We start from the raw sequence: 25,450 nt of genomic DNA, 5'->3' as shown, positions 1-25,450 counted from the left end.
ATTCTTAGACGTAAGCCAGGCCTTCGATCGTGTTTGACATCCTGGATTACTGTTCAAACTAAAAAAGCATCTTCCCTCAACATACTACCTCATTTTGTGCTCCTATCTCTCAGATAGGTTCTTTCAAGTCAGTACTGGCTCCGCAATCTCTTCTTTCTCCACAGTGGGGGCGGGAGTGCCACAGGGGAGTATACTTGGCCCCGTTCTCTACACGGTATACACATCAGACATACCTGTACAACCCCCTACACTACTCTGTACACATGCAGACGACACATCCCTACACTAGCTACAAGTACACATCCCACATCAGCTTCATACAAGTTACAGACACATTTACATAAAATAGAATCCTGGGCCAAGAAGTGGCGGATTAAAATGAACCCCCAGAAATGCCAGCATGCCACGTTTACTCTCCGGCGGGGCTCCTGTCCACCTGTCCTTTTCAACAGCAATCCTCTTCCTTGTACTGATCTGGTGCGCTACGTTGAGCTCTACATAGACAAAAGACTCACGTGGAACCCACACACTAGACTTAAAAGACAAGCAATGACGAAACGTGCTAAACTGCTCTACAGACTACTTGGACGACGCTCCAAATTACCCATTGAACTCAAACGCTTAATGTACAATACTATCCTCAAACCTATGTGGACTTACGGACTAGAGCTATTGGGTTCAGCCAAACCTACAAACATACGGACAGTACAAACATTTCAGCCAAAACTCCTCCGACAGGTAGCTGACGCTCCTTTCTACGGTGACTAACCTCACCCTTCACCACGACCTCAACATTCCCTTCATAGACCAACTCGCCAAGACGAAATATCAAAAGTTCCATACTGCTCTCTCTACTTGCTCAAATCCTCTTGTACAGTCTTTCGCCTCCTCTGACATCCCTAACAATACTCCTCGACGATTGAATCGCCTGTGGCCCCGCGACTCCTCTCTCCTACTCATATTCTCCTCTTCACGTTCCCCTATCTCCTATAGAGAGTGCTACCGCTGGGTAGCTTCTCTCCTCCTGCTCTTCCCGCTCCAGTTCATCTCATTCACCTCCTATTTACTTATAGTATGTATTTATACAGATTGTGAATTATAAAATAAATTTAAAAAATAAAAATATAAAATTAATAAATAATGTAATTTTTAATTATTGTTACAGGAAACCGAGTAAGTGAATCGCGTAAATATTCTCTACAATTTCTTAACTTCATGTTAGGTTCAAACTGCGTTCAAATCACTTTATGCTTTTGTAATTCTTTGAATTTGGGATTCGAAGTAAGGCGAATTAAAGTATCACCAACTAATAAAAAAAGTAAGACCAAAATGGTAATATGTTTTTATGTAGGGTAAAGAAACCTTGCAAGAAACCGAAGACTTCCTCGCCAGATATAGCGAAAATTGTTTTTATTCAATTTTAGACCCTCCGTATCAATGTTAGCAAGTTTTAGAAGATAGAACTTGAGATGGTCTTGAGTCAGAACTTTCTTTTAAAATCAAGGGAGATCCATGGAGATGTTAGTTTAATTCAATTTAAATACCAAAATAAACTTGTCTTTAAATGGAGGACGATTCAGATATTCTTTTTTGATAAAAGAAAATTTGCAAACAAAATAAACGGACATTCAGTAGATAAACGAGGAATGATTTGTGAAAGGGTCACTTCTTTGAAGTTCGCAAAAAGGGTAAATATTAAATAAAGAAGAAGAAAGACGAGCCTCAAATAAATTGAAGCACATGCAGAATAGATGAATATTTTATGAATGAAAATCCAAATATCTACAAGTACATGAATCAGGAAATGCAATAAAAGATTCAACCGTCTACTTTATTTTCTAGAAAGATATCTCTTATGGTTTAGTTGTATGTGCTACATTGAAATGAATTCTGTAGACTAGAAATCTTTATGAATAAGATGTTGACTAGATTTTTACATAATTTATTTATATTTATAGTGTAATATAAAATATTTATCTAGCCACTATCGACTGGGCTAGCACTCGCATTTATATATATCGATTGAATCGAGGTTAGTTGGACAATGTTGGGTTGTGCCAATCTGGTCGCCAGGTGACCATTTACCGGCCGTCCCCTCCACTTCTTTACCAACATTAAACCTGATATCTCTAGGAGACACAATATTGGAAGAGCTCTCTTCATTTTGTCGTCGTTCCCCTAATATTGTTTGACTATGAGGCTATAAATTTACTCTCATAGAATTAATTAATTCTCTCCGCAAAGTTTTTAAAGAAAATCTATTCTATGTTATTTATGTTATTCAACAATATTAAGTTTGAAAAACTATTTTCCCCTTTTAATTCTAAAATTACTGGACTATTGTTCGCAATTAACAAAATTCCATTAGTAATTATTCTGTTTTAAACAACCTTCTTAAATCTCGTAACATTTTGCAAAACCTAGAATGACTTGTCTTAGGATGACTTCCTTTGCACTCTTCTCAACAAAGTAGTAAAGCTATTACTTTTGGAGGTAATCTAAGGCAATCTTCATACCGTGTTTGTTCGCCTGTTTTTAGGAACAGTTGTCCAAATCATGTAAGTATGTATTCAAATTGTAACCAAGTTTTGAATTAAACATTCAAAATTCAAACAGATAGAATCACCAAACGCTGACAAGACAAATCAAGGTGGCTACTGCAACACTAGAAGTAATTCTAACGTTCTTACTGGCTGGCATGCAGCTTACTTTTTATGCTAGTACATAGTTGCCTTTTATTCAGATAATACCTGGATGTTTGAATCTCTACGACAAGAGAATACGCAGTTAGCAACTCCTGATCAAGCTGAAGGCTTATCGCCTTCTCTCCGGTACTTTAATACTACCTGGCGTCCAACAGTAATTTGTATCTCGAACTTCAGAGTGGTGACATCGGGTTAGGAGTTTTATAAGTGGAAATCAATTTTCTACGGGCGAACCTGATGATGCCGTCTCTGAGAATCCGAAATAGATCAGAATGAAAGTAAAAAAAGGCAAGCTTAATGATTAAAAATCAGATAATGTCAATTAAGGGAGATCCAAGCCGAGTTCAACATTTAGTTATCTGATAGAAGTAAAAAATGGTAGAAATGATTGGCAAATTCTGATTGTAGTAATGCAAAGTTTTTTTCGAGTGACAGAATAAAGGCAATTAAAAGTTTGGGCCCAAAAATCGGAAATATTGAGCAGCTCAAAATAAAAGGAAAAACACGAGAAAATACTGTAAATTGTAAAAATATCACAATATGTATCGTTCTCGGAAAATTTAGCACCAAAATGCTTTTCCGACAGCTCTCGACCTTTATTGTAGTAATTAATTAAAGACAAGTCAATTTTGTTGGGTTCTAATTTAGAACTCTGAGTACTTCGTTTTAAATTTATATTATTTTCCTTTGGATTCTTAAATTCAATTACTTCATATTCAATACGACCAAGCGGAAATAAACTGACTAAAACACATTTAGATTTTACTTAATTACAAATACAAAGGAAGGAGCAGGAAAATGGCAGAGGAATGAAGCGGTCGCATATTTTTAGAAAGACGTTGAAAGAAGAAAACAGTGTCTTTGATTTAGTCACGTTTTATTTATTTATAGCGCACGATATTTCTTTTGTAAATTATGTGACATTTGTTTGCCTTACGTGAGGCAAGTTAATTCCTCATATATTATTCGATGTTATGGCTATTTCATTTGATATGTTTAAAGTATACATTTGAAATGTTCTATGTAATACATAGAAATTTATATAATTTTGCTTGAATTCCTCTTGTAGTATATAAATTTCAGTCACTCATACACGCATACAGCAAAACAAAAACAAACACAGAGAACTTAGCTGTATGAGCTACATCCAGTAGCATACGAGGTGTGGCTATTAAATAACGAGACTGATGCTGCTATAGAAGAACTATGCATGCGCCAAATCCTAACGACCGACAGCTGTGCAGCATAAAGCCTTCTCTTTCGATTGCAGCGTCTCACGTGTTTGTAGAGAAATCTGTCTGACCGGAACCGTCGTTTGTGTAAGAGGTGTTAGTTTCGTTTTGCCGAAAACATGATACTACACATGTAGTAGAGCAACGAATTTTCGTGAAATTTCACATGAAACTAGGTAAAACCGTTCTTGAAACTTATCTTTTATTAAATTAAGTTTATGGCGATGAATGTTTATCACGTGCGCAAGTTTTTGAGTGGTTCAAGCGTTTCCAAGATGGCCGAGAAGATGTCGGAGATGATGACCACCAGGTCGCCTTTCCACGGATGAAAATATCGATTATAATTAATCAACATTACCACCGTGAGGTGCTTGCTCAACTCCGTGAAAGAGTAAGGAAAAAACGGACCCGATTTGTGGAAGAACAAGTCACGGGGTTCTCCAATAAGACAACGCGCCGGCTCACACTGCATTGTCTGTCAAGACGTTTTTTAGCCAAGTACAACATCCCCAGTTTTAGGCCATCTGCCTTATTCGCCTGACCTGGTGGCCCCATTTGACTATTATCTGTTCCCCAAAGTCAAATCTGCATTAAAAGGAACACAATTTCAGTCCGTTGAAGCTGTGAAAGAAAAAGCAGCCCGTGTTATGCAGGAGCTCACAGAAAAAGACTTCCAGCACTGTTCCGAACAATGGTAAATTCGCATGGAGCGTTGTAGTGATAGGGGAGGGGTGTATATTGAAGGTGATAATAACTAAATATGTATAAATTTAAAATAAAATGTTTTACAGCAATAGTCTCGTTATTTAATAGCCACACCTCGTAAACCTTCACTTTAAACAAGAACCACTAAAAACCAGAATTTCATGACGAAAATATTATCGCCCACTAGAGGACATTTGAATACCACTGGAGGAATATGAATTTTTTGGAAGCGCAATTGTAGGCGATGAGCCAGACGTAAGAAATATTTTCAAGCCAATCTCTATACTTCCTTTTCTAATTTAGTCTCATGTCTTCTTCGGTTGTCTAAGGATGGTTTCTGATCCTTTGCACTTCATTTGTATTTTCCATTTCTATAAAAAAAAAACTCTCATAGTTTTAGACAGAACTGGAAATCTTATATTTCTTGCCGCCATTGTGTGCTTCTGCGATGGCTGACTTCTTTATCGCTAGTTAATACCGGATGTAGCTCACTAAATACTGATATTTCTGGTGTTAACTCAAAATAAAAGTAAAAACCTTCAAACCTTTCACTTTTTAAATTGATTACTTAAATTTGAGATGTTTATAAATAATATTCATTCTTAAAATAAAAAAAACTTTAAGTAGAACTTGAAGAGGAAATGGTTATCCTCATTCTTATTTCTTGCGGCTAGATTTCCGTGACACAAAGGTATGACAATTTGTTGGCAAGAGTTGTCTTGCATGAGTCACGGAATAGAAATAATATGGTCTATATAGTACGTCATCATGAAAACCGGTCAAAGTCATGTACTTTTACATGTTTCTATGTGTGCATGTACGACATAATTGATAACATCCATATTCAAGGATCATGCGGTAGCTTGCTAATTGTAACTTTGAATTTATCGTTATTATTAAAGATTGCTGCAGCGATATTTTACTATATTATAGGTTAAAGAGATGGTTATTTTGCAAAATATATATTTATATTTTTTAAATCAATTTTATCTGGTTGTTATTTAAGCACAATTTTCCTCAATTTTTTTGGGGTGAACAGTTCTCCTGAACTCATTATTGATCGTCAAAACAAAATATCTACTATTTTACGTTCATTTTAGTTAGCTGGTATGCAGAGAAATGTTTATATCGCTCGAATTCTTACCAATTTCGTGAACTTCCTTTATTTTTAAAGATAAAACACTTGAAGGAAAACTACAATTTACCCCTCTTAACGATTCTCTTTAACAGTTCTACCTCTAATTTTCGGCACATTAAAAAGAGCTTCTTAAAAAAGGAATCGTACAAGAGATTGAATGAGTTAACAATTTTTGCTCAAAACAGAATTTCAACAACCTTTTTCATCCTAGGATTTACTCAATTTTATTCTAGTACTAGAGAATAATTGAAGTGAAAGCTGGCAAAACAATCCACAGTCGTTACCTAGACCCTTATTTCGGCAGACGAATCTTCGACTGAGAGAAAAAGCTGCTATAATGATACCATTATGATGAATGGGATACACTAGATCAGAAAGGTTACAGAGATATCAAAACTCCTAATGGAAGACGATCACTTAACCATGGTTAAGTTGAGAGGAATTCGATGGTAGACGTTAGCATAAAATAAACGTTATAAACGTGGTCCCCCAATAAAATGATTCAACTCGAAAGTGAAGGCTGCGAAGATTAAGCTGATGGAAAGATGAATTGAGGCAGTGGCGAAGAAAGGCGAGTGATCGAAACGTCTGGAATACGTTTTTTTGGGGGTCATGTTCTTAAAAGAACGCAAAGCTCACTTTATACAAAGCTAATCTTAAATATAACGACGTTTGATTTCGACCTTCAACATTCCAATACTTGAGTACAGTAAAAGCTCCTTATTCGCACTTCCTTCATTCGCGTTTTCACTATTCGCGGATTAAAAAAATGCGTCCCAATTCCTATATTCGCGGATATTCGCGGAAGTACACTATGATAAAAGGATTCCAATAGGTATCCAACCCAATATCCTTTGTAAATGCCGTCAAATGGACTAATAAAAAAAGTAAAATAGATCTTAGTATTACAACTTTGCCTAAAGTATGTTGTTAAATGATATCGCCGAGGACTTTGACATAAGCCGCCTTCGCCGCGATCGGTGTTTTTGAGAATGTAAACGCACAGAATGAAAGCAATTGTTCGTGATCCAGCAATAGAAAAAAATGGAAGTGGCGTTATCATTATGGATCGAAGACCACAAACCAAAAAAGGGTGCCCCTGAGTGGTCCAATGGTCAGGGAGAAGGCAAAGTATCTTTACGCTCATTTTAAAGAACCTGTTGGTAGTTGTAGTGGCAAGTTCAAACTTTGACTGCAAACAAAAGCTTTTAAAAACTGCCAAGCAAGAGAAAATTACAAAATTCTTCAAACCATTGCCTAAGCCTTAAGATAATTAATCAAAATGGTCAAAAACTTCAATTAAATTGATATTTTTATATACCTATTTGTTTTTTTTTATTTTGTCACCTAGGAACGTATCCCCTATAATCCCATATAAATTACCATTCCGTATTCACGGTTTCTGTATTCGCGGCATATTTATGGAACATATACCCCGCGAATAAAGAGCTTTTACTGTATATGAAACAACAAGAACAATATTTGGATATTTTAAGGGAAGACTATTAAAATCGATTAAAATTTTAAAGAACAAAAAATCGACGCCAAGTTACTAACAATCACTCACAAAATTATTATTTCATGTGATTTTTCTTGGTTACAAATGAGAGAGTTCTCTCTGAATAAAAATAAACATTGCATTGGTACAGTCTCCACCAAATACTAAACAGGATTAAATAAAACAAAACAAAAATCAAAATTACCTAACTGTTCAATTACTGTTAAATATCTCAAATTCAATTACCAGCAGCTAGAGTGGAAACGGATGTTCCTATAGAACTACCTTATTGTCTTGGCTGCTGAACTCAAGCTACTTGAGAATTAAGACAGCATTCTCGGGACCCCCATTCTCTTAGCTACCTCTTAACCGACGTATTCTATTGTCTCTAACGCTCTCTTGTTAATCTAGAAAGTTATATTAGAGTTTAGTTATCTGCTGTCACTAAATGGAAGTCAATATTGAAATAGTATGTAAATTTCATGAATTTATAAGTTGGATAAAATTATTCTAAGTTAATATTTTATAATAATTTGACCAGATTAAAAAAGAAAAGACATCGAAGTTATTACTTATTCATTTATTCATGGACTCATAACGTTTAATAAATCCTTTATATTTCAAATCAAACCTTTCTTTCTTTTTTTTTAGTCAAATGAGAAGTTGAGAGGACATTGTGAGATGTTCTAAAAAAAAGCTTTCATGGGATGTCATTAGAGAGATTATCGTATTAAAGCGAACGAAAAACGTTATTCACTTCTGAACGGAGACATGCAGTAGTTGCCCTTTTGAAAGCATGCATGGAGATTGGTTGCTCAGGTTGATTCACTTGTGCACTTCTTTTTGCCAATTAATCCGACTTCTCATTTCCAAGCAGCCGACAGTGCCCTGGAATCCATTGGAGCGCTATAATAATCTTAGTACTTTCATTTGCACCCTCTGCATTTCGCTATGACTGCCGACTCTAAATAGCCCGCTCCAGTTTTAGCTAGAATCGCCATACGCGAGCCTACAAAGACCACAATACGGCACTAAGGTCTCCGTTTCATTTTATCAAAAGCTAGTGATATTCCGGCAAGCTCGCCATCATAATTTGTGGATATTTTCTCCACAGATATTTGAAAACGTTATTCTCAGGCATTATTCCTTTCTTTACAGCTCCAGTTAATTGAAGGTTACATTGTACCTGCGCTAATCTTAGGAGGCTTTTGGGGTATATAAATGCCTCTCGATTTGTGCAGTCTAGCTGCAGGCGCTCCATTACTTCTTTGACATTAGTTAAGAAAGTCTTTTGGTTCGTTAGTCTTTGTGTTGGTGCCTGATATTGAGACCAATGTTTTGTCTTCGTGTAACTCACTGTTTCACCCACACTCGCGTTTTCTTTCTCTGTGCCCGTTTTCTTTTAATAAGTACAGCTATGGCAATAGCCGCACGAGAAAATGACACGAGGTCTGTTTCCATATTAAAGATGCGAACAACTAAATTGCACTAGAGCAGTACAGGGCGTAGAGAGACCATGCCCATGTAGACAGATCTGACACTACTCTTGCAACTTGACACAAGACGTCACATCTAGAGCACTCTAGCAACTTAGTCTAGCTCTTTTTAACTCTCACGTCTGGACAGAACTGCGACACAGCTCTAGCAAACAGAAATGGTCTAGCAACTAAAAAGTGTCCCCGTGTAGACTTACCTTTATAATAAGCGTGAATTAATAAACAATCTCAATGATCTAATAGTGAGATCAGGATTGAAAATAATTTCTAAACCAAATAAAAACTGCGGAAATTGTTACTAAAGAAAATAAGATAAAAAAAAACAAATTAAAAGAAAAGGAACAGAAATTTATTTACTTCGAACTGTTGATCGATGAGAAGTAGAAAACTGAAAGAGAAATTAGAAGAAGAATAAGACTCAGCTGGGCAACTTATAATAGGTACAGAACATTGTTCAGATCCATGGTACGTGTAGGAATTAGAAAGGTACTGAGATACGGAGAAGCACGTTGAAAATAAATAGTAAAAGGCAATAATTGGATTAGAAAACAGACTGGAATGGATGATTTTTTTTTTTTTTCAGGATTTTAATGTAAAGAAGTTGCAGTGGTCGTATTATTCGTCCAGAGGATGACAGGTGAATCAAGAAGATTTTAGGTACCCTAAAGTTATAAAAAAGAAAAGAGGCAAATCATAGGGGCCTTCGAATAAACAGAGTGGAAAAAGATGAGTAACTGTACGCAATGATATTTAATTGATATTCACAAAGGCTTTCAGAAAATTTATTTGTTTTATTTTTATAAATTAAATTTTATGGTTTGATGGTTACTTTTATTTAGACAAAAATAATAAATTTAATCAGAAATGAAGATAATAATTTAAAATATAATTTCTAGCAATCAATTTTGTCTAAAATTTAAGCAATTTCAATCACCTTAAGGTGGCCACAGCTAAAGCTAATAATATTGTATGTTGATATGTAATTTATATAAAATATTTAAAAGAAATAGGAGTATATAAAATGGTATTTGTTTTTTAAAAAAGACATTATTTTGCTTCTTTTAAGCGAAAAAAAATATGTCACAATAAAAGCAATCAAATGCAAACTCTTATAGTTTAAAACAGTTAATATCATTCAAATATTTGAGAGCCGTTCTCAGTGAGTGATTAAAGAAATAGGCAGAACAATGGCGATAATTTGTGTTTGCAATTTATTATTTTATAATTTTTCACTTTACTACCTTTAATAGATAAGTTGAATAAATGGTTGTAAGCCGAGAATAAGGTAAAGTGTCCAAATATCGTCCCCCTAAGCCAAACTTAAAATTTCAAATACTAAACTAAAGTAAAAAATTCCCAAAAAATTAACTTAGGAAGTTCTTTTAGATGGCAACAGATACTGGTATCGTAATTGGACAAAACTACATAACTTCACCTTTGAATAATAAAAAAGGCTATCCTTACCCATTTTAGGGATTTTAAAATAGTAGTCCTAATTTCGTCCCCTTATTAAATTAACTAATTACTATGTATTTTAAGCCTTGGGTATAGAAATAAAATCGAATAACTTCAAAAATGAAATGTACGGTATTTATATTGAACAATTAAAAAATGACAATTATTAAGTAATTTTTAGAAAATTATAATCAGTTATGCTTCGAAACAAAAATCACAAATAAATTTTCTTACTTTGGGGAAGGATGCACACAGTTCGTGGCACCAATTGAAACACTTTGTGCACTGTACCCATTTCTCCCCTCGTTTATCTTCTGAAAAACTTTTTTCACATATGAAACAGGGCGTATCATCTTCATCCGAACTGTCATCGTCATCAGTTGATACAAGTGGGACCTGACTCTCATCCTCGCTAGAACTTGAATCACACTTCTTTCTTATTTTCTTTGAAGAAGGTTTCTTAAATGATGTTCCAGGCTGGTCCGATTCAATGTTCAGTCGTTTCTTAGCTTTTCCTTTTTGTACTTTATTCTTCTGGCGTTCTTCTAGTTGCTGTTTTTTCTCTTGTGAGGTTTTTAACGACTCCTTGTGGGGGGTTCCAGTCACTAGAAATGATGTGCCAGCTCTGGCAGAGGTAGATGCTTGGATAGAAGGTACATCCCTGATTTCCCGTGGACTAACTACTTTTGACGTACCATTCCGGTCGCTCTCTTCATTGTTCCCTTCAGAGGCAGTCTCTTCTTGCTGCTCCGCCATTTGGGATCTAGCTACAAAATCGTGTTCTTGAAATATCTCTGGGTTAAATGGATTAATTCCAGTATTTTTAAATCCATTTATGGCAGTTTCTAGTGTAGCAGCGCGTAAATAGGCTCCACAAAACAAAGAAGAAACCTGAAGTTTTCTCACAACTCGGTTGGGATTATTTGTTAACCAATTTTCAATTTCCTTAGCATAAAGGGTTTTCAAAGGAAACATAAAAGCCACGTCTAGAGGTTGAAGCTTATCTGTTGAGTGAGGTGGCAAGCAAACGATGGACACTCCGACAGTTCTTGCTCTGTCGATGAGGTCTAGGTTTCTAGTATGAGAATAATGGCCGTCAAGGATGAGCACTACGGGGTCTTCTTTTGTGGGCTTCACAATAGAAACAAAATGTTTAAACCACCTCAAAAATATGGGCCCAGTTACCCATCCGGAATCTGAGCACGCGTCAATCGATCCTGGAGGAGCTCCATCGAGCAGTTCAGCCTGCCACCTTTTTTGAGGAAATATTAATAGAGGAGGTACGTATTGTCCTGCAGCAGACATACAGGTTATTACAGTAATGGTTGCCCCACGTTCAGCAGATGAAATTTTGTGAACTTGTTTCTTCCCTTTGCTGGTAACAACTCTGGTAGCCTTGTGCTGAACTACGGTTATACCAGTCTCATCCACATTGAAAATTCGTGACGGATCAGATTTTATCTTATCAAGTTCTGTCTTGAGAAGAGAGAAATACTTATCTGTATTTTCTTTCGTAAATCCCTTAGCCCTAGCCATAGAAAGATTTTGGGGTCTTCTTAGGGAAAGTTCTGGATGACGCTTGAAAAATAACCTGACCCATTTTTTTCCAGCAGCTTTTGCTTCACTTGAAAAAGGATTATTAACTTGATTCTTAATGGCTAACTGGTAAGCCATTCGTCTAAGATCAGAAATAGTTAACCCATAATAATTATGCTCCATATCTAAACAATATTTCACGAGACTTCTCTCAAGGTCCGGCGAAAAAACAGGTTTTCTTCCAAATTGGATTTGGCACATTCTTCTGGGGAGATATTAGACTTAACGTAGTCTTTTAAGGTTGCTCTTGGGACACTAAATGCTTTGGCGGCTGCCTTATATCCAATATCTTTGTTTCTCACAGCAATAATCGCCTTCACCATTAAATCAGGATTCCAAGATTTGCGAGGAGCCATCTGTGGATTAATACTATTAGTACAATATTATTAAGGTGTAAAAAAAAACAAACTTGTTACAATAGTTTAGGATTAAATTTTAAATTGAAAATAAGTTAGTTATATAAGGGGACGAATTTCAGAATCACAATAAACGTGGGTCCTAAATCCGTCCCGGGAACGAATTTGAGCATCTTGAGGGGGACGGATTTAGAGCCCGACTAAGGTAAAAGATGGCGACTTCCCCTAGCACAACGGTGAGGGTTACGGCTCTTAGACTTGTTTAATATTGAAACAATCCTCTAATATGCGAATAACAATCATAACATCAAATATAGCTTACCTTGATGTACCAGAATAGCGTTCTGAAGTCCAATCTAAACTATACACAGCTACTTTGCTAACTAAAACTGCAAATTACTTAGCAAAACTTTTAACAGCCACGACTACTCCATTGCCAACTGTCAACTAGGCATCACTAACGTGATTCATGAGGTTCCCGGCATATAGCAGCACTCCCCTCGTTAGATACCAGGGGGTACGAATTTAGGCAGCGGGACGGATTTTGGGCACTTTACCTTACTAGCTCCTACTCGTAAAAGGCAATATGAAAAGAGTAAATCTGTAAATAAGTGATGGAGATTTTAGGCTAAAAACCTAAACAAAGACATTTTTGAAGGAAAATACCGTCCCAGTTCACCGGAAACCACATAAAATTAATTTGGACAGAAAGAAGTTTCAAAAAGCAAATAAATGTGTCCAATGGTGTATAATTAATAATGGTGAATTTAGTTAATATACACAATTAAAGTAAAAATGAAACTACAGATGTGAGTAAGTGAAAGTGAATTCGCTAAAAGCCATTATTTCAAGCCCAAACTCTATACAAACAAGAATGGTGAATACTTGATTTCCAAATCTGGCACAAAACTTGTGTTTCCTCTTAAAACATTATGAGTAAGTTGTAAGAATGTTAGAGAGTACATCTCTAATGCGCATACCTTGAACACACCAGTACACCTTTTCTTTCAGAAGTGTCATCCAAATTATATTTACACCCTTTCTTTCCCTACTCATCCAAAACATCTGTCGCCATACTTAAAGCAACTTCATTCACTTCCTTTTCCCTAACATCTCCAAGTAATTAACAAAATGACGCTTGCTGTAAGGTACTCTTGTTTCTTGTTACCATGTAGCTTTTGCAAATTCTAATTCCATTTTGTAGATTTCAAAGACAACAACAACATGACAGAAATGTAATATTAAATGTTCAGCATGCACAAAAGTTGTATTTCACAAGCCATTTGTAAGGTGAAAGGTGATGTTTATTACATTTAAGGATTTTGCGCATAAAACTGGATCAGAAATGAATGTTTAAATACAACTTTGTAATTTTAGTTTAATTAATTTTGGAGAGAAAAGACCCAATTAAGATTACTGAAAATGGCCAAAATACGGTTCATTGTAGATCTGGAATAATAAAATAAAATGGCTAAAGAGGCAAATTGTACACAAAACCGGGAATCAGGAAAAAAACAAATTCAGTAGCCACAACACTGTGCCATCACCTAGAAAATGTTTGTTGGTTTCAATATAGTTTGATAGTAATCAAACTGCTCTTTTATGGAAAGATGCTTTCTCAGAAACCTTCCTTAAAAACAATTTCTATGAAAAGAAAAGTAGTTGCCAGCCAAAACGACAGATCTTCAACTCACTAGGGTGTGCTAAGAGCTTCTTAAAAAAGGAATCGTTCAAGAGATTGAATGAGCTAACGATATCTCCTCAAAACAGAATTTCAACAACCTTTTTCATTCTCTCCAATATAACGTAGAAGGTAAAAGAGTAAAATTCAGGGAAATCACACTATAGAAGAAAACCAGCACAGTTAGATTTGCTCTAAAATCAATTTTGTTGGAATTAAATTACAAACCAAAAATTATTGAATATTTTTGAGTAATTATTGGGCAAAGAAATCAGATAGAGATGCTGGAGAAAGCCTTCAGATCATTCGCATTTTCTTGAACATAATTTTCTTAAAGTTTTGAATTTAACAAATCTTTCTTTCCTCGATAATATTTTACAAGCGAACTGAAGATATTAGAAAAAATTTCAAATAAAAGTCACATTTAGAGATTATTTGGGATTTCGGCTCAGATGAAACAATTCCAAAGCGAACCTATAAAATTTAGCACTAAAAAGATGATACAAAATACATTAAATTTTTGAATGGTTCTTCTATTTTGAACAAAAAGAAAAACCATTTTATCTATCTCATGATCTCATGAAACCAATCTATTAAGGAATAGATTTATTTTTATTATTCTTAAAATGTTTTTCCTCTTTATTGTTTGAGAAAGAAAGAATTTTTTAAAAATAAAGCAACCAAGATATTAGTGGCTAACTTTATTTATTTGTTTGTTGAGTTAAAAATTACTTTTCTCTTGAGTTGTCTACTTATATATTCATCACAACATGAATAATGTAAAATGACATTCTTTCTGAGCTTTATGAATTTTTATTTTTGAAGGACCAAGTTTTTATTTAGAAATTATTTGAATTTATTTATTTATAATTAAGTTAATTTATTTATTAGTGTTAAGTTGTTAGATTCCATTATTAAAACTGTCCGGTAGGACAGTTGTATAAGGGTTGACCATCAAAAACTGCACGAAAAAGCGTAACGTTGAAAAACACCCAACTTTGACAATTTTTTTCTCTTTTTCTATAAAAGATAAAATTCCCAAATTTTCTTTAAATCTTACTCCAAACCCTCCTTTATAACTGTAATTTTTTTGCAACCACCCAGATCTAATAGGTTTCGAGAAAAAAGTTGCCGAAAATGAGCAAAAACGGCTTTTTCAAAAAATGTTCTTGTTCTTGTTGTTGTTGTTGTTCTTGTTGTTGTTGTTGTTGTTCTTGTTGTTACCTTTTTTGTAAACAACGTAGCGCCTAAACGCGTGAACCGATTTTCATGAATGAGGTGTCATTCGATTCGGAATTTTATGTAGATGTGCCTTTTGGGGGTCTCGATGCTGAACATCGAATGGGAGAGGAGTTAGCCCCCTTTATGTAAGGCCCCCTCCAAAATTATTATTACTAATTACTCTGTAAATCTTGGCCCGATTTTGATAAAATTTGGTAGGGTGATAGGGTTAGGGCTCCCATACGTAACATTAAAGCGACGATCAACTCTAACACTTTTCAAGGGGAAGTATAGCAATCGTTGCAAATTATCGACACGTGAACCGATTTTCATGAATGAAGTGTCATTCGAATCGAAATTTTGTACAGATTTGCACTTTAAAAGTCTCGACGCCGTGCCTCATAAGGAGGGGAGTTTGCCGCACCCAAATAAGACCCTTTCTAAAACTATTATTACCAATATTTCTATAACGCTTAGTCCGATTTTGATAAAATTCAGCTCGAATAAGTGGTTATAGCTCCTCTACGTTGCTGATTCTCTTGCTCCTACTAAGAGGAAGTACTGCAATCGTTTAAATTATCAATGAGTGAACCGATTTAAATCAATGAATTGTCGTTCGATTAAAAAATCTTTCTTCTTTGCCTTTTAGGGAGAAGTACTGTAATCGTAGTTTATTTTCCTTACTCCTCTTAAAAGGAAGTACTGAAATCGCAGTTTAATTTTGCTATTTACGTACAAATACCTTCCTATGTTATTCAAAACGCTTTATCAAAAAAATTGTTATTGAGGATGGTTTGGGGGAACGCAACTATAATCATTCTATAAAAAGATCTCTCCAGTGGTAGTTACGGTTCCGACTTAACACCTTATCAGATTATAATGATAGAATTGCTTATTCCAAATTTTAAAAAAATCTGTAAAGCAGATATGTAACTTTGTAAAATAGACAAAAAGGAAAATCTATCCAAAAGGTACAAAAATCTCCTTAACAAAAACTTACAGTTTAAAATGTTAAGTATAAGGGTTGATTAAACGCCAAAAGGTACACAAATCAGCGAGTACCCAACATTTCATTAATACTTCATTGATAGTCAAGTAATTCTACTGCATTAATTTTCATTAATAAGTTATTTTTTAGAATTTATTAGATGTCACAGACCCTTATGCTGGCCACTTCATTTATAATATTTTTTGTTATAATTATGATAAATCACATATATACGTACATGCATGCTAAAGTAGAAAAAGACAAAGTTAGAGTAGGCTACTGTCTTGAATTCGTCTTACCGAAATATTCGTGAGCACAAATAATACACAGATAATAACAAGTAGATTATTTAACAACAATTATTCATTTCTCAATTGTAATTTAATTTAGTCCCCCTAATTTTACTTAAAGTAAAATCCTGGAATAATTAGCTGTCCTAAAAATATGCATATCTTATTTATTTTATATTACATATACACAACATTGTGGGAAGAACACCTAGATGGAGAATGTAATTGAAGAAAACTATATTATTTACGATAAAGCCAGATAATTATTACCTATTATTATAAACGTTTGACTACTTCATAAAATAACAATTACTTTAATCGAAGAATGAACTTAAACCGACGATTTTTATTTAAAAATAAAAATAAATAAATAAAATAAAATCATTAATGTAAGTTTTTTATAAAAAAAAAGTTTTGAATTTTTTAGCCTCATATTTTTTTTTCTTTTTAACCTGTAATTAATAGTTTGATTATTATAAATAACTAGATATTACAGTCAATCTACAGTGCTACTTGAACATATATTTTGTAGACGAAAATGGCCAGCATAAGGGTCTGTGACATCTAATAAATTCTAAAAAATAACTTATTAATGAAAATTAATGCAGTAGAATTACTTGACTATCAATGAAGTATTAATGAAATGTTGGGTACTCGCTGATTTGTGTACCTTTTGGCGTTTAATCAACCCTTATACTTAACATTTTAAACTGTAAGTTTTTGTTAAGGAGTAAGTTCTTTGCTTTGACTGAAGTTTGAAAAATTTACTACCTTGTATTTATTTGCAGCGTATCTGTTAGCGCACTCTATCTTACAGAAAGTTTTGAAGGAAAGATATTTTTGGGGTTTGCTATTAACTATAGCAAATTTATGTTCTCTGAAAGTGCTGGAACCTAGGGATATACCGAAGGAGCAAAATAAAATATCTGCAGAAGAGAACACACAATGTTTTAGTTGCAATTAGTCTTAAATACCTCTCCTACTGTCCAGCTTTGGACAAACTTCTCCGTCTGTGCTTCATATAAAAGTGAAAGATCTGTATTTGACGCTGATCTACATTTGTTTCAGGAAACGTTGGTGTCATAGAATTGCTGAAAAAAAAAAAAAATCAGATTTTATTCAAACTCAGAATTTTAGTAACAAAGATTCTTATTAATTTTAGCAGAATCAAGAGCTGTTAAAAAAAAGAAAAAAGTAAATTATATTAAAATTTCAGTTTAAAGAAGAGTGTAAGCGCGTGAGGCTTACACCCAGATGCGGAGAGGGGAAGATGACGTAAACGTAATTTAAATCGATACGTGCTCGGGGGGGATAAATAAATACAAAGAAAATATTTAGTAATGAAAATGGTCAAGAAAACACTTACCTTTAACACAGCGAGCGCACACAGCATCCGCCAGGCGGTGAAGGATCTCTAATTAAGCGGTAGAAGGGAATAGGAACTATTAAGGAGCGTAGGTAAACAAGTGTGTAAAGATGTGTGTGTGTAATGTGTAGCTGAGCTCCTAGAAGCGTAAGAAATATTGGGGTTCAAGCCCAAAGAGGCGCATTAGAATTGGAAGTGAGGTAAGCGGAAGAGGGAAGGGTAATAGTGCACCAAGTGCACTAGATGCGGATGAGGAAGAGGTAATAGTACAATCAATGCACTAGATGCGCATGAAGGAAGAGGTAATAGTACAATCAATGCACTAGATGCGGATGAAGCGAAGTGCTAGATATCAGCGGAAGTGACTCTTAGCAGGTTGAGGTGCAGTAAGAAGTACACCAGCAGACAGACTCGAGTGACGTAGGGCCGAAAGCAGCCGATGATGAAGCGTTGCGGTAGTACGAAAAGCTGTACTTGAAGCGTTGCTCCAGCGGACGCGTACTATATCTGATGCAGAGCAGGGCCAGACGTCGACTCGTTTTGAAGTGGTATGGAATTGAAGAGCACAAACTTAACTTGCACTGAGTCAGCGGCGTACTGAACTACAGCAGAAGGAAAAACCCCACGGGTAAGAGAGGATAGAGAAGGGACAGGTTGAAACCATGGGAACTGAGAACTAAATAAAACTACAAAATAGCAGAAAAATAAGATATTGGCGGCGACACCAAAGGAAAAGATTAACGAAAAATAACGCGTACTACGAGAATTGGAATAAGGAGAGAGAGAAATAGAAAAAGGCGAGATGGAGAACTGTCAAACGGTACCGCCGAGAAAGGACGGTACGCGGCTTAACAAAGAGCTTTGGTAGCAGAACTCTATAAAATAAATTTAAATAGAAGGTGTAGAACTAAGTTTTGACTAGAACCATTTCAGAGGGTCACATTAATTTAAAAACGGGATGAAAACTACACAGAATTCATAGTTCTATTTACAGTTATACTTTCACTTTTTTTTAGAAACTAAGCGGTACATATATTGACAAAAAAGTATATAACATTATCTTAAATATTTCTAATGGTCACAGTGGAACCGACCTAATATATTGAAATTTCAAAATAATTTTTCGCTATATTCTATCCAATCTTGAAAACTGTTTTATGTCTAAAAATGTCTGGTATCTTCTTTTTAAGATGTCACATTAAGCACAAATTTCCATTGGTGCTTTTGAAAGCTTCAAGTGTAGCTTTTTACAGCTTTTTTGCCCTTTTTTTTTTGGCCAAACAAAAACTTTCTCAACACAAAATTATTATTGTTTAAGAGCAAAGCAAATGTTGACCAAGATCTCCATGTAAATGCTGTATGCAAGAGCTAGGCATAAGTCTATAGAAACAGTAAGGGAACCAGAAAGTGCCAGCACCTAAAGATAATTTCATATTCATAAATTTCAAAATCTCATTTTCTTCAAAATTAAAAATTGAAGCATCTCATTTCAATTGGGGCTTAACAGATGGTCTTCCTTGAGATCTATAATTATTTCATAGAAAGGTAATTAATTTGTGAGAGAGTACAAATCAATGCTCCCACAAAATTAATTGAGTTTTTCTTATTCCTTTTGTACATATTTCCGCCTCCATGACCAGGATAATACATTTTATTGGGCCCGGTGAACATTTTGATAAAAGCGTTTTCAAGATAATGTGTTCATGGTCCCAAAAATATTGCAGACAATAAGAGATGGGAGGGACGAGGAAATATGTATCTACGTCCCATTGTCCCATTACATATTTTGAAAAGACAAAACTCTGGTGTTTGGAGTGTTGAGTAACCAGTTAACTTAAGGGATCTCCAGGTAGTAACACATGGCAATACTGGCTCTTAGTAAAGTTCCAGCTAAATATAGAATTAAAAAAAATAATAATAACTTCAACTTTAAAGAAATATTTCTAAACGTTTTTGTCCACAATTTACATGAATATTCAGAGGAGCTTGTTGAATTTAAAATGAATGCTAATATCTTAGTTCAAACTGTAATTGCTTTCAATAAATGAGTTTGCCAGAATTCACTTTTAGAAATGCTATTCTCCTACATTCTGTTTTTCTTGTTTTTTTGTTTAACATTTAACTGAAGAAGTTTTAACTGAACAATATGCTTTGAATGCCCTTTTATGAAGATTATGCTCGTTTTTTATGTCCAATTATTAAAAATGATATTTTTATCCCATTTTTTATCTTTGTAAAACAGAATAAAATTGGAAAGAGTAAATTTGATCAATTTCTCTTGATATGAATCCTCCTGTCAGATCCGCTTATCACAGAGAAGCCCATTCTTATCGTATTTATTAGATTTCCTTTTTCGATGGCCTCTGTATCCAATGAGAACATTTTGCAACCGGAGGGGCTAAAACTTATGAATAAACGCTTTCACATTTACTATCATCTTGACATAGTACATATTTACTTTTTACGTGTCTAAAATTTAAAGATATTTATTTATCTTGAAGTGATACAAGATTTAGATAAAATAGATGATCTTGTTTTGCATAAAATGAATAAATGAAGTCCTGACTTGAGATGAAATATTGGAATTGTGATTCTTTTGATGCCATTTCAAGATCATCCATTTTTAGACTCTAGGGAATCTGTTTTAATCTTACTAATTTAAGAATATGATAGTACCACCCAAGCTATGCCTGAGCTTACCAAAGCATACTTTTAACTTTGAAATTCAGTTAACGAAAAAATAATCTGGTTAGAATACTTACTTGTTTTTCTCCTTCTATTCTCGAGTTGTTGACTTCTAGATACATTTTAACACATCCCAAAATGTCAAAAACGTCTCCCTGAAATATTGTTTAAATAAGACCTTTTTATATACTCGTAAATACCGAGTTTAAAGTTAATAAAGCTTTTTTTCCGGAAAAAAACAGAAAAGTGAGAAAATTCATTCAGTAATATGGTACTTTCAGATGAGAGATTTTATTCCATTTTAGTTCGCAGTCAGATCCTGTGGGAGGGCTCGAATCTAAATATAAACTTTCAGTTTACTGCAATTTTGTTTTTCAGGTATGTCATACACTCACTGGCACTCATTCTAGTGATCTCAACACTGATACAACCGGAGAAAGCTTGCCCAAGTGCTACCTAGGATGGACATGCTTCCTTCCCTGTAACTGAACGTCTTCCCCAGATGTTCTGGGAGGTAAATTCCCTTTCCCCAACTCATAGCAGGATGATAAAGAGTTGGGAGAGTTAGGAATACCTGGCTTTAGGGACAGATCCTTATTCCGTTTCTGTGGGCGTGCTCCTATGTCCAGTGGTCCGCTGTGGAACTACGAGCAGGTAGAGATAGATTTTTTCCTCCACATTTTAATTTTATTTGGCTGGCGAAAGGGGACAAACACTAATATTTTAAATTTCTATCAACTTTAAAGTAAATTTAATTTTCACTCGACTAAATGTATTTTTAAAATGGAAAAAAATTGTTTAAAAAAAGAAAACTCTACTTTCAAGAAATCACAAAATACCTGGCCGCCTGATCTTTAATAAAACCTGGGCTTTGAGAATTAACTTGTCCAACCCCTTTATTATGTTTTCCCATATAAGCAAGAAAATTAATCGCATTGTAATTATTAATTAGATTTTATCTTTTAAATTTGCGTTAAAAGGAGGATTTAATTGAAGAAATAACTGATTGAATTGATGATTTTATCTAAGAAGATGGTCGTCATAGTGATTTGTAGTACTCTACATAGAAGTGTCTTAAAGTGGGTAGCAGACGGTCAATGATAGTTCTCTCGTTTCTGACAATATTTGCGGAACTCCTTATTTCTCGGGAAACCATTTTACTGAGTGGTATTTACTCTTTAGGCATTCGAGTGCGCACCATTCTCTAAACAAACAAACACTCTCAAAAGATAACTTTTCGATGTAACTGTGACATCAAAGCTGAACTTCAGCCTCGATATAGGATTTAAGCTAATATTATGTTCAGTATTACACTGCTCTATAGAGTTCCATAATTTTACTAGCGATAACTGTACTACCAATTTTAAAATGTAAATAATAATGTGTGAACATTATTAGACCAAATTAGACCCTGCCTGAAAAAAAATGAGCGATTAAGATAGTTTTTGTTTTAGAACTGTAACTTTTATATAGGACATTCTATTTTCCTAGGATACCTCTTAAAGCAGTTCTCGGTGTAAGGTGTAATTAAACATCCCTCTAACGTGCCATCTAAAAGAAATGATTGGCTTGATTACTGCTAATAGAAATTTAACGATATAATGTCTAGTTTTATAATCTAAACAGTGTTCATAATAAATAGCTGAACTTCAGCCTCGATATAGGATTTAAGCTAATATTATGTTCAGTATTACACTGCTCTACAGAGTTCCATAATTTTACTAGCGATAACTGTACTGCCAATTTTAAAATGTAAATAATAAAGGTGTGAACATTATTAGACCAAATTAGACCCTGCCTGAAAAAAAATGAGCGATTAAGATAGTTTTTGTTTTAGAACTGTAACTTTTATATAGGACATTCTATTTTCCTAGGATACCTCTTAAAGCAGTTCTCGGTGTAAGGTGTAATTAAACATCCCTCTAACGTGCCATCTAAAAGAAATGATTGGCTTGATTACTGCTAATAGAAATTTAACGATATAATGTCTAGTTTTCTAAACAGTGTTCATAATAAAAAATTTCTTTTTTTTTTATGTTTACAATCTCGAGAATGGTTGTCGAGAATGGACTGTAGAATAAATGTTCATGCAACATTTCTTTTGTGAGCTGCAAATACAATATATCTGTTACAACAACATTTATTTTGGGCTTCTCTTTTATTGGGGAACATAACTTTATCATAAGAACGATTAATTTTTAGTCAAAACGTTGTTCCATCATAATTCATGCTTAACAATTGCATTAAAAAAAAGTTATTGTTAACAGAATAATACAATAAAGTAAATAAATAAATAAAAAAACTATTAAATAAGTTGATAACTTAAAATAGTGTGCTTCTATTTTATTTAAAGAAAATCTATAACTTATTGAAAATGAGTATAATAGTAGATTATAAGAGCACAAAATAATATGAAGTTTGATTGATCACTTTCTACCTTGTGTACAAAATGTTCATTTCATCGAAGTTTGTTGTCCGTTTTCTTTCATGATTTTTGCTGTATATTGAACTGAGTTGATACTACATTGATGATTACTCTTTAAAAAGGAGTTTCCAAGTTCAGAAAAGTTTTTACCTTTAAGTTCCTTATTCAATGGAAAATGTAAGGGGCATTTGAAAGAAGTAGCCGACTAGGAAAAAAGATTTTTTGGATAAACGATATAGTATTGAAAAATCGATCGTAGAGGAATTTAAGCCATTGAAATGGCCTGTTTTTCTAAATAATACTTATTTAAAAGGAAATTTGTGAAAAGATGGAGAGAACAATGAAATGGAAAATGAGAATTTATGGATTCTACCTTAATTGTTGTTTGTGCAGTACCCATTTGCTATTCTTGCTGCTTAGAAGCGATGGTTGGTTAATAAAAGACAATCCAATCCAAGCACCCATGATCTCTCCAAGAAGAGGACATGTTGCTTCTTTGAAGTTACTGCAGAAGTGCCTCCACTTTTAGCCAAAGAAAACCCAACAAGTGTCCTTCTGTAGTAATTGTAATTGATATGGATTCTGATAATCTAAACTTCTTGAACGGTATATCAAGGATAATGATATTGATAAACACAAAGCAAAATCGGTCAAATCATTGAGCTGCAAGTGGCCGAAGTTACCACGAACTAAAATAGGATAACAGAAAAGCCCAAAGACCACCCTAGAGGCCACAAATCTTTCACACAGTTAAAAATTGAATTCATTAATCTGAATTGATATTTAATAATTTTAGCTTACATTAAAATAATGTGGAACAGTATTTTCTGTAAGTTCTATTTCTGTACTTTGTGGTTAACAATTTATCTTTCATCAAAATGAGAATAAATATTTGACATTTCTGCCCGCTGTTCCTCCACAGAGGACCCCAATATTCCCAGCTATTTCACTGTTTACTGTTATTGCACTACGCCACCTCCTCCATTTCGCTCTTTTAAATTTTATTCTACACCATTATTTTTAATATTATTATAATTATTATTATTAAACGACAGACATTCGGAAATTTAATTAAAGGTTTTCACTTGAAATTGTATCTAGTTATTAAATGTAGGTGATTTTTGAAAAGTTTTTCAATATGCAGTTTATTTCACGTCGATTTTATTTTAGGAAGAGACATTTTGGGGGAGGAAAAATCTAATTTATTGGAAACATAATATTTACGACTATGACTGGCATATTATGACTAATTTTGACATATTTGATTGATGACTAACGACAAAAAAGGTTAATTGACTAATATGGGATATTGACTTTTAATTAAAGGTACAACAAAATTCCTGAAGCCTTATTTTTTAGAGATGGACTGCAATTCTCTTGCCTCAGACATGGTTGGACGTTCTCCAATCTGTGAACTTCTAGGTTGATAAATTTTAAGGGCAAATCTACCTGGTGTCAGACTTCGAATTGAAGGAAGAAAAGTTTAGCTTCAGTATTTAGGGAATCATTACCCACTTTTCACCTTTGGAATCAGTTTTTATGATGTCTTAACGGTTGATTTTAAATAATTTTCAATATCTTAGAAGCTGCCAGTGAATTTTATCAAAGATAGCTGCATATATAGCTATAATCGTTAACGGAGTTACAGAAAGTCCATGCGAAAAAAAGTCCCATATTTAACGCATGTTAACATATATGTTTAACTTAATGTATTTTTAAAACCCATAGCACATATCTGCAACAATTATGGTGATAAGTAACACATAGAATTCATCCGATTGGTTGAAACTTCTATAGAAGAACAGTAAACAACACTCTCTATGACTTTTTATCAAGAAGGTTGCTTAGCTTCATTCAACTGGAGAATATCCAGCCAACTTAGCTTTGTTGGGTAACTACAAGTATAGGATTTGAGTAAGCTGATGCGTTGAACTTGACATAATAAGGTCTTGCAGTTTCAGAAGCAAAAGAAACAATGATAACTCGGTAAAAGGTAGTATTAGAAACAAAATAAGGAGCATTACCAATACGACGGAGGGTTCTTGATTGAAATATGGAGGAGTGGAAATATTTAGAAAATTAGTTAAGTGAAATAATTTTATAAAGATCAGATGATTCTAGTATCCAGCGTTAAGAACGAATTTAGTGTTCCAATTCTCAACTGATTCTATAAATATTTCTTACCTTTTTTCATGGTTCAGTCAATTTTTAATTAGTGTGTCAATTAAACTGAATAAAATTAATATATATTCAGACGGAAATTGAATATTATTTCTATCAACTTAATATTATAGCGGTTCGAAATCAATATCGTAGATAAAGTTCCACTTGTGTGGACACGAAGAATAGACGAGAGAGATAGCCATACTTCCAGACGGATCTGGGTCTGTGATTTCCCTCGAGTGTAAAAATCTTCGGCAATATCTTAACTTTCACTTTCATAAATGTATTTTCCTTTTTCATTATTATTTTATTAACTTAAAGATAAAGAAAAAGGATTTAATAGAAGAAATAATTTCCTTAAATGAAAATAAAGCTTTTCTCTTTGGTATTAATTTGTGTTCTTCAATTTCAAGTGATGTAACCACACGTGGAACAACTTTTTCAATTCAC

The 25,450-nt window shown here is 34.0% G+C and overlaps 2 protein-coding genes across 3 annotated transcripts in view; one reads left to right on the top strand and one right to left on the bottom strand.

Moving 5' to 3' along the window:
- The window catches only part of SK (small conductance calcium-activated potassium channel), a 636,287-nt gene that overhangs the window by 27,159 nt on the left and 583,678 nt on the right, over positions 1–25,450 (top strand). The window lies entirely within an intron of this gene.
- Positions 10,217–11,943, bottom strand: LOC141450926 (uncharacterized). The gene has a single exon (XM_074121843.1). The coding sequence runs from the start codon at positions 11,901–11,903 to the stop codon at positions 10,425–10,427; it is 1,479 nt and encodes a 492-aa protein (XP_073977944.1). The 5' UTR covers positions 11,904–11,943; the 3' UTR covers positions 10,217–10,424.

This window comes from Rhodnius prolixus, unplaced genomic scaffold (genome assembly GCF_049639745.1).
Source record: "Rhodnius prolixus isolate KJV_2025 unplaced genomic scaffold, Rpr scaffold_8, whole genome shotgun sequence".
NCBI classification, from domain to species: domain Eukaryota; kingdom Metazoa; phylum Arthropoda; class Insecta; order Hemiptera; family Reduviidae; genus Rhodnius; species Rhodnius prolixus.
Note: the sequence above shows the minus strand (reverse complement) of the source record. Positions and strands in the feature narration are given on the sequence as shown.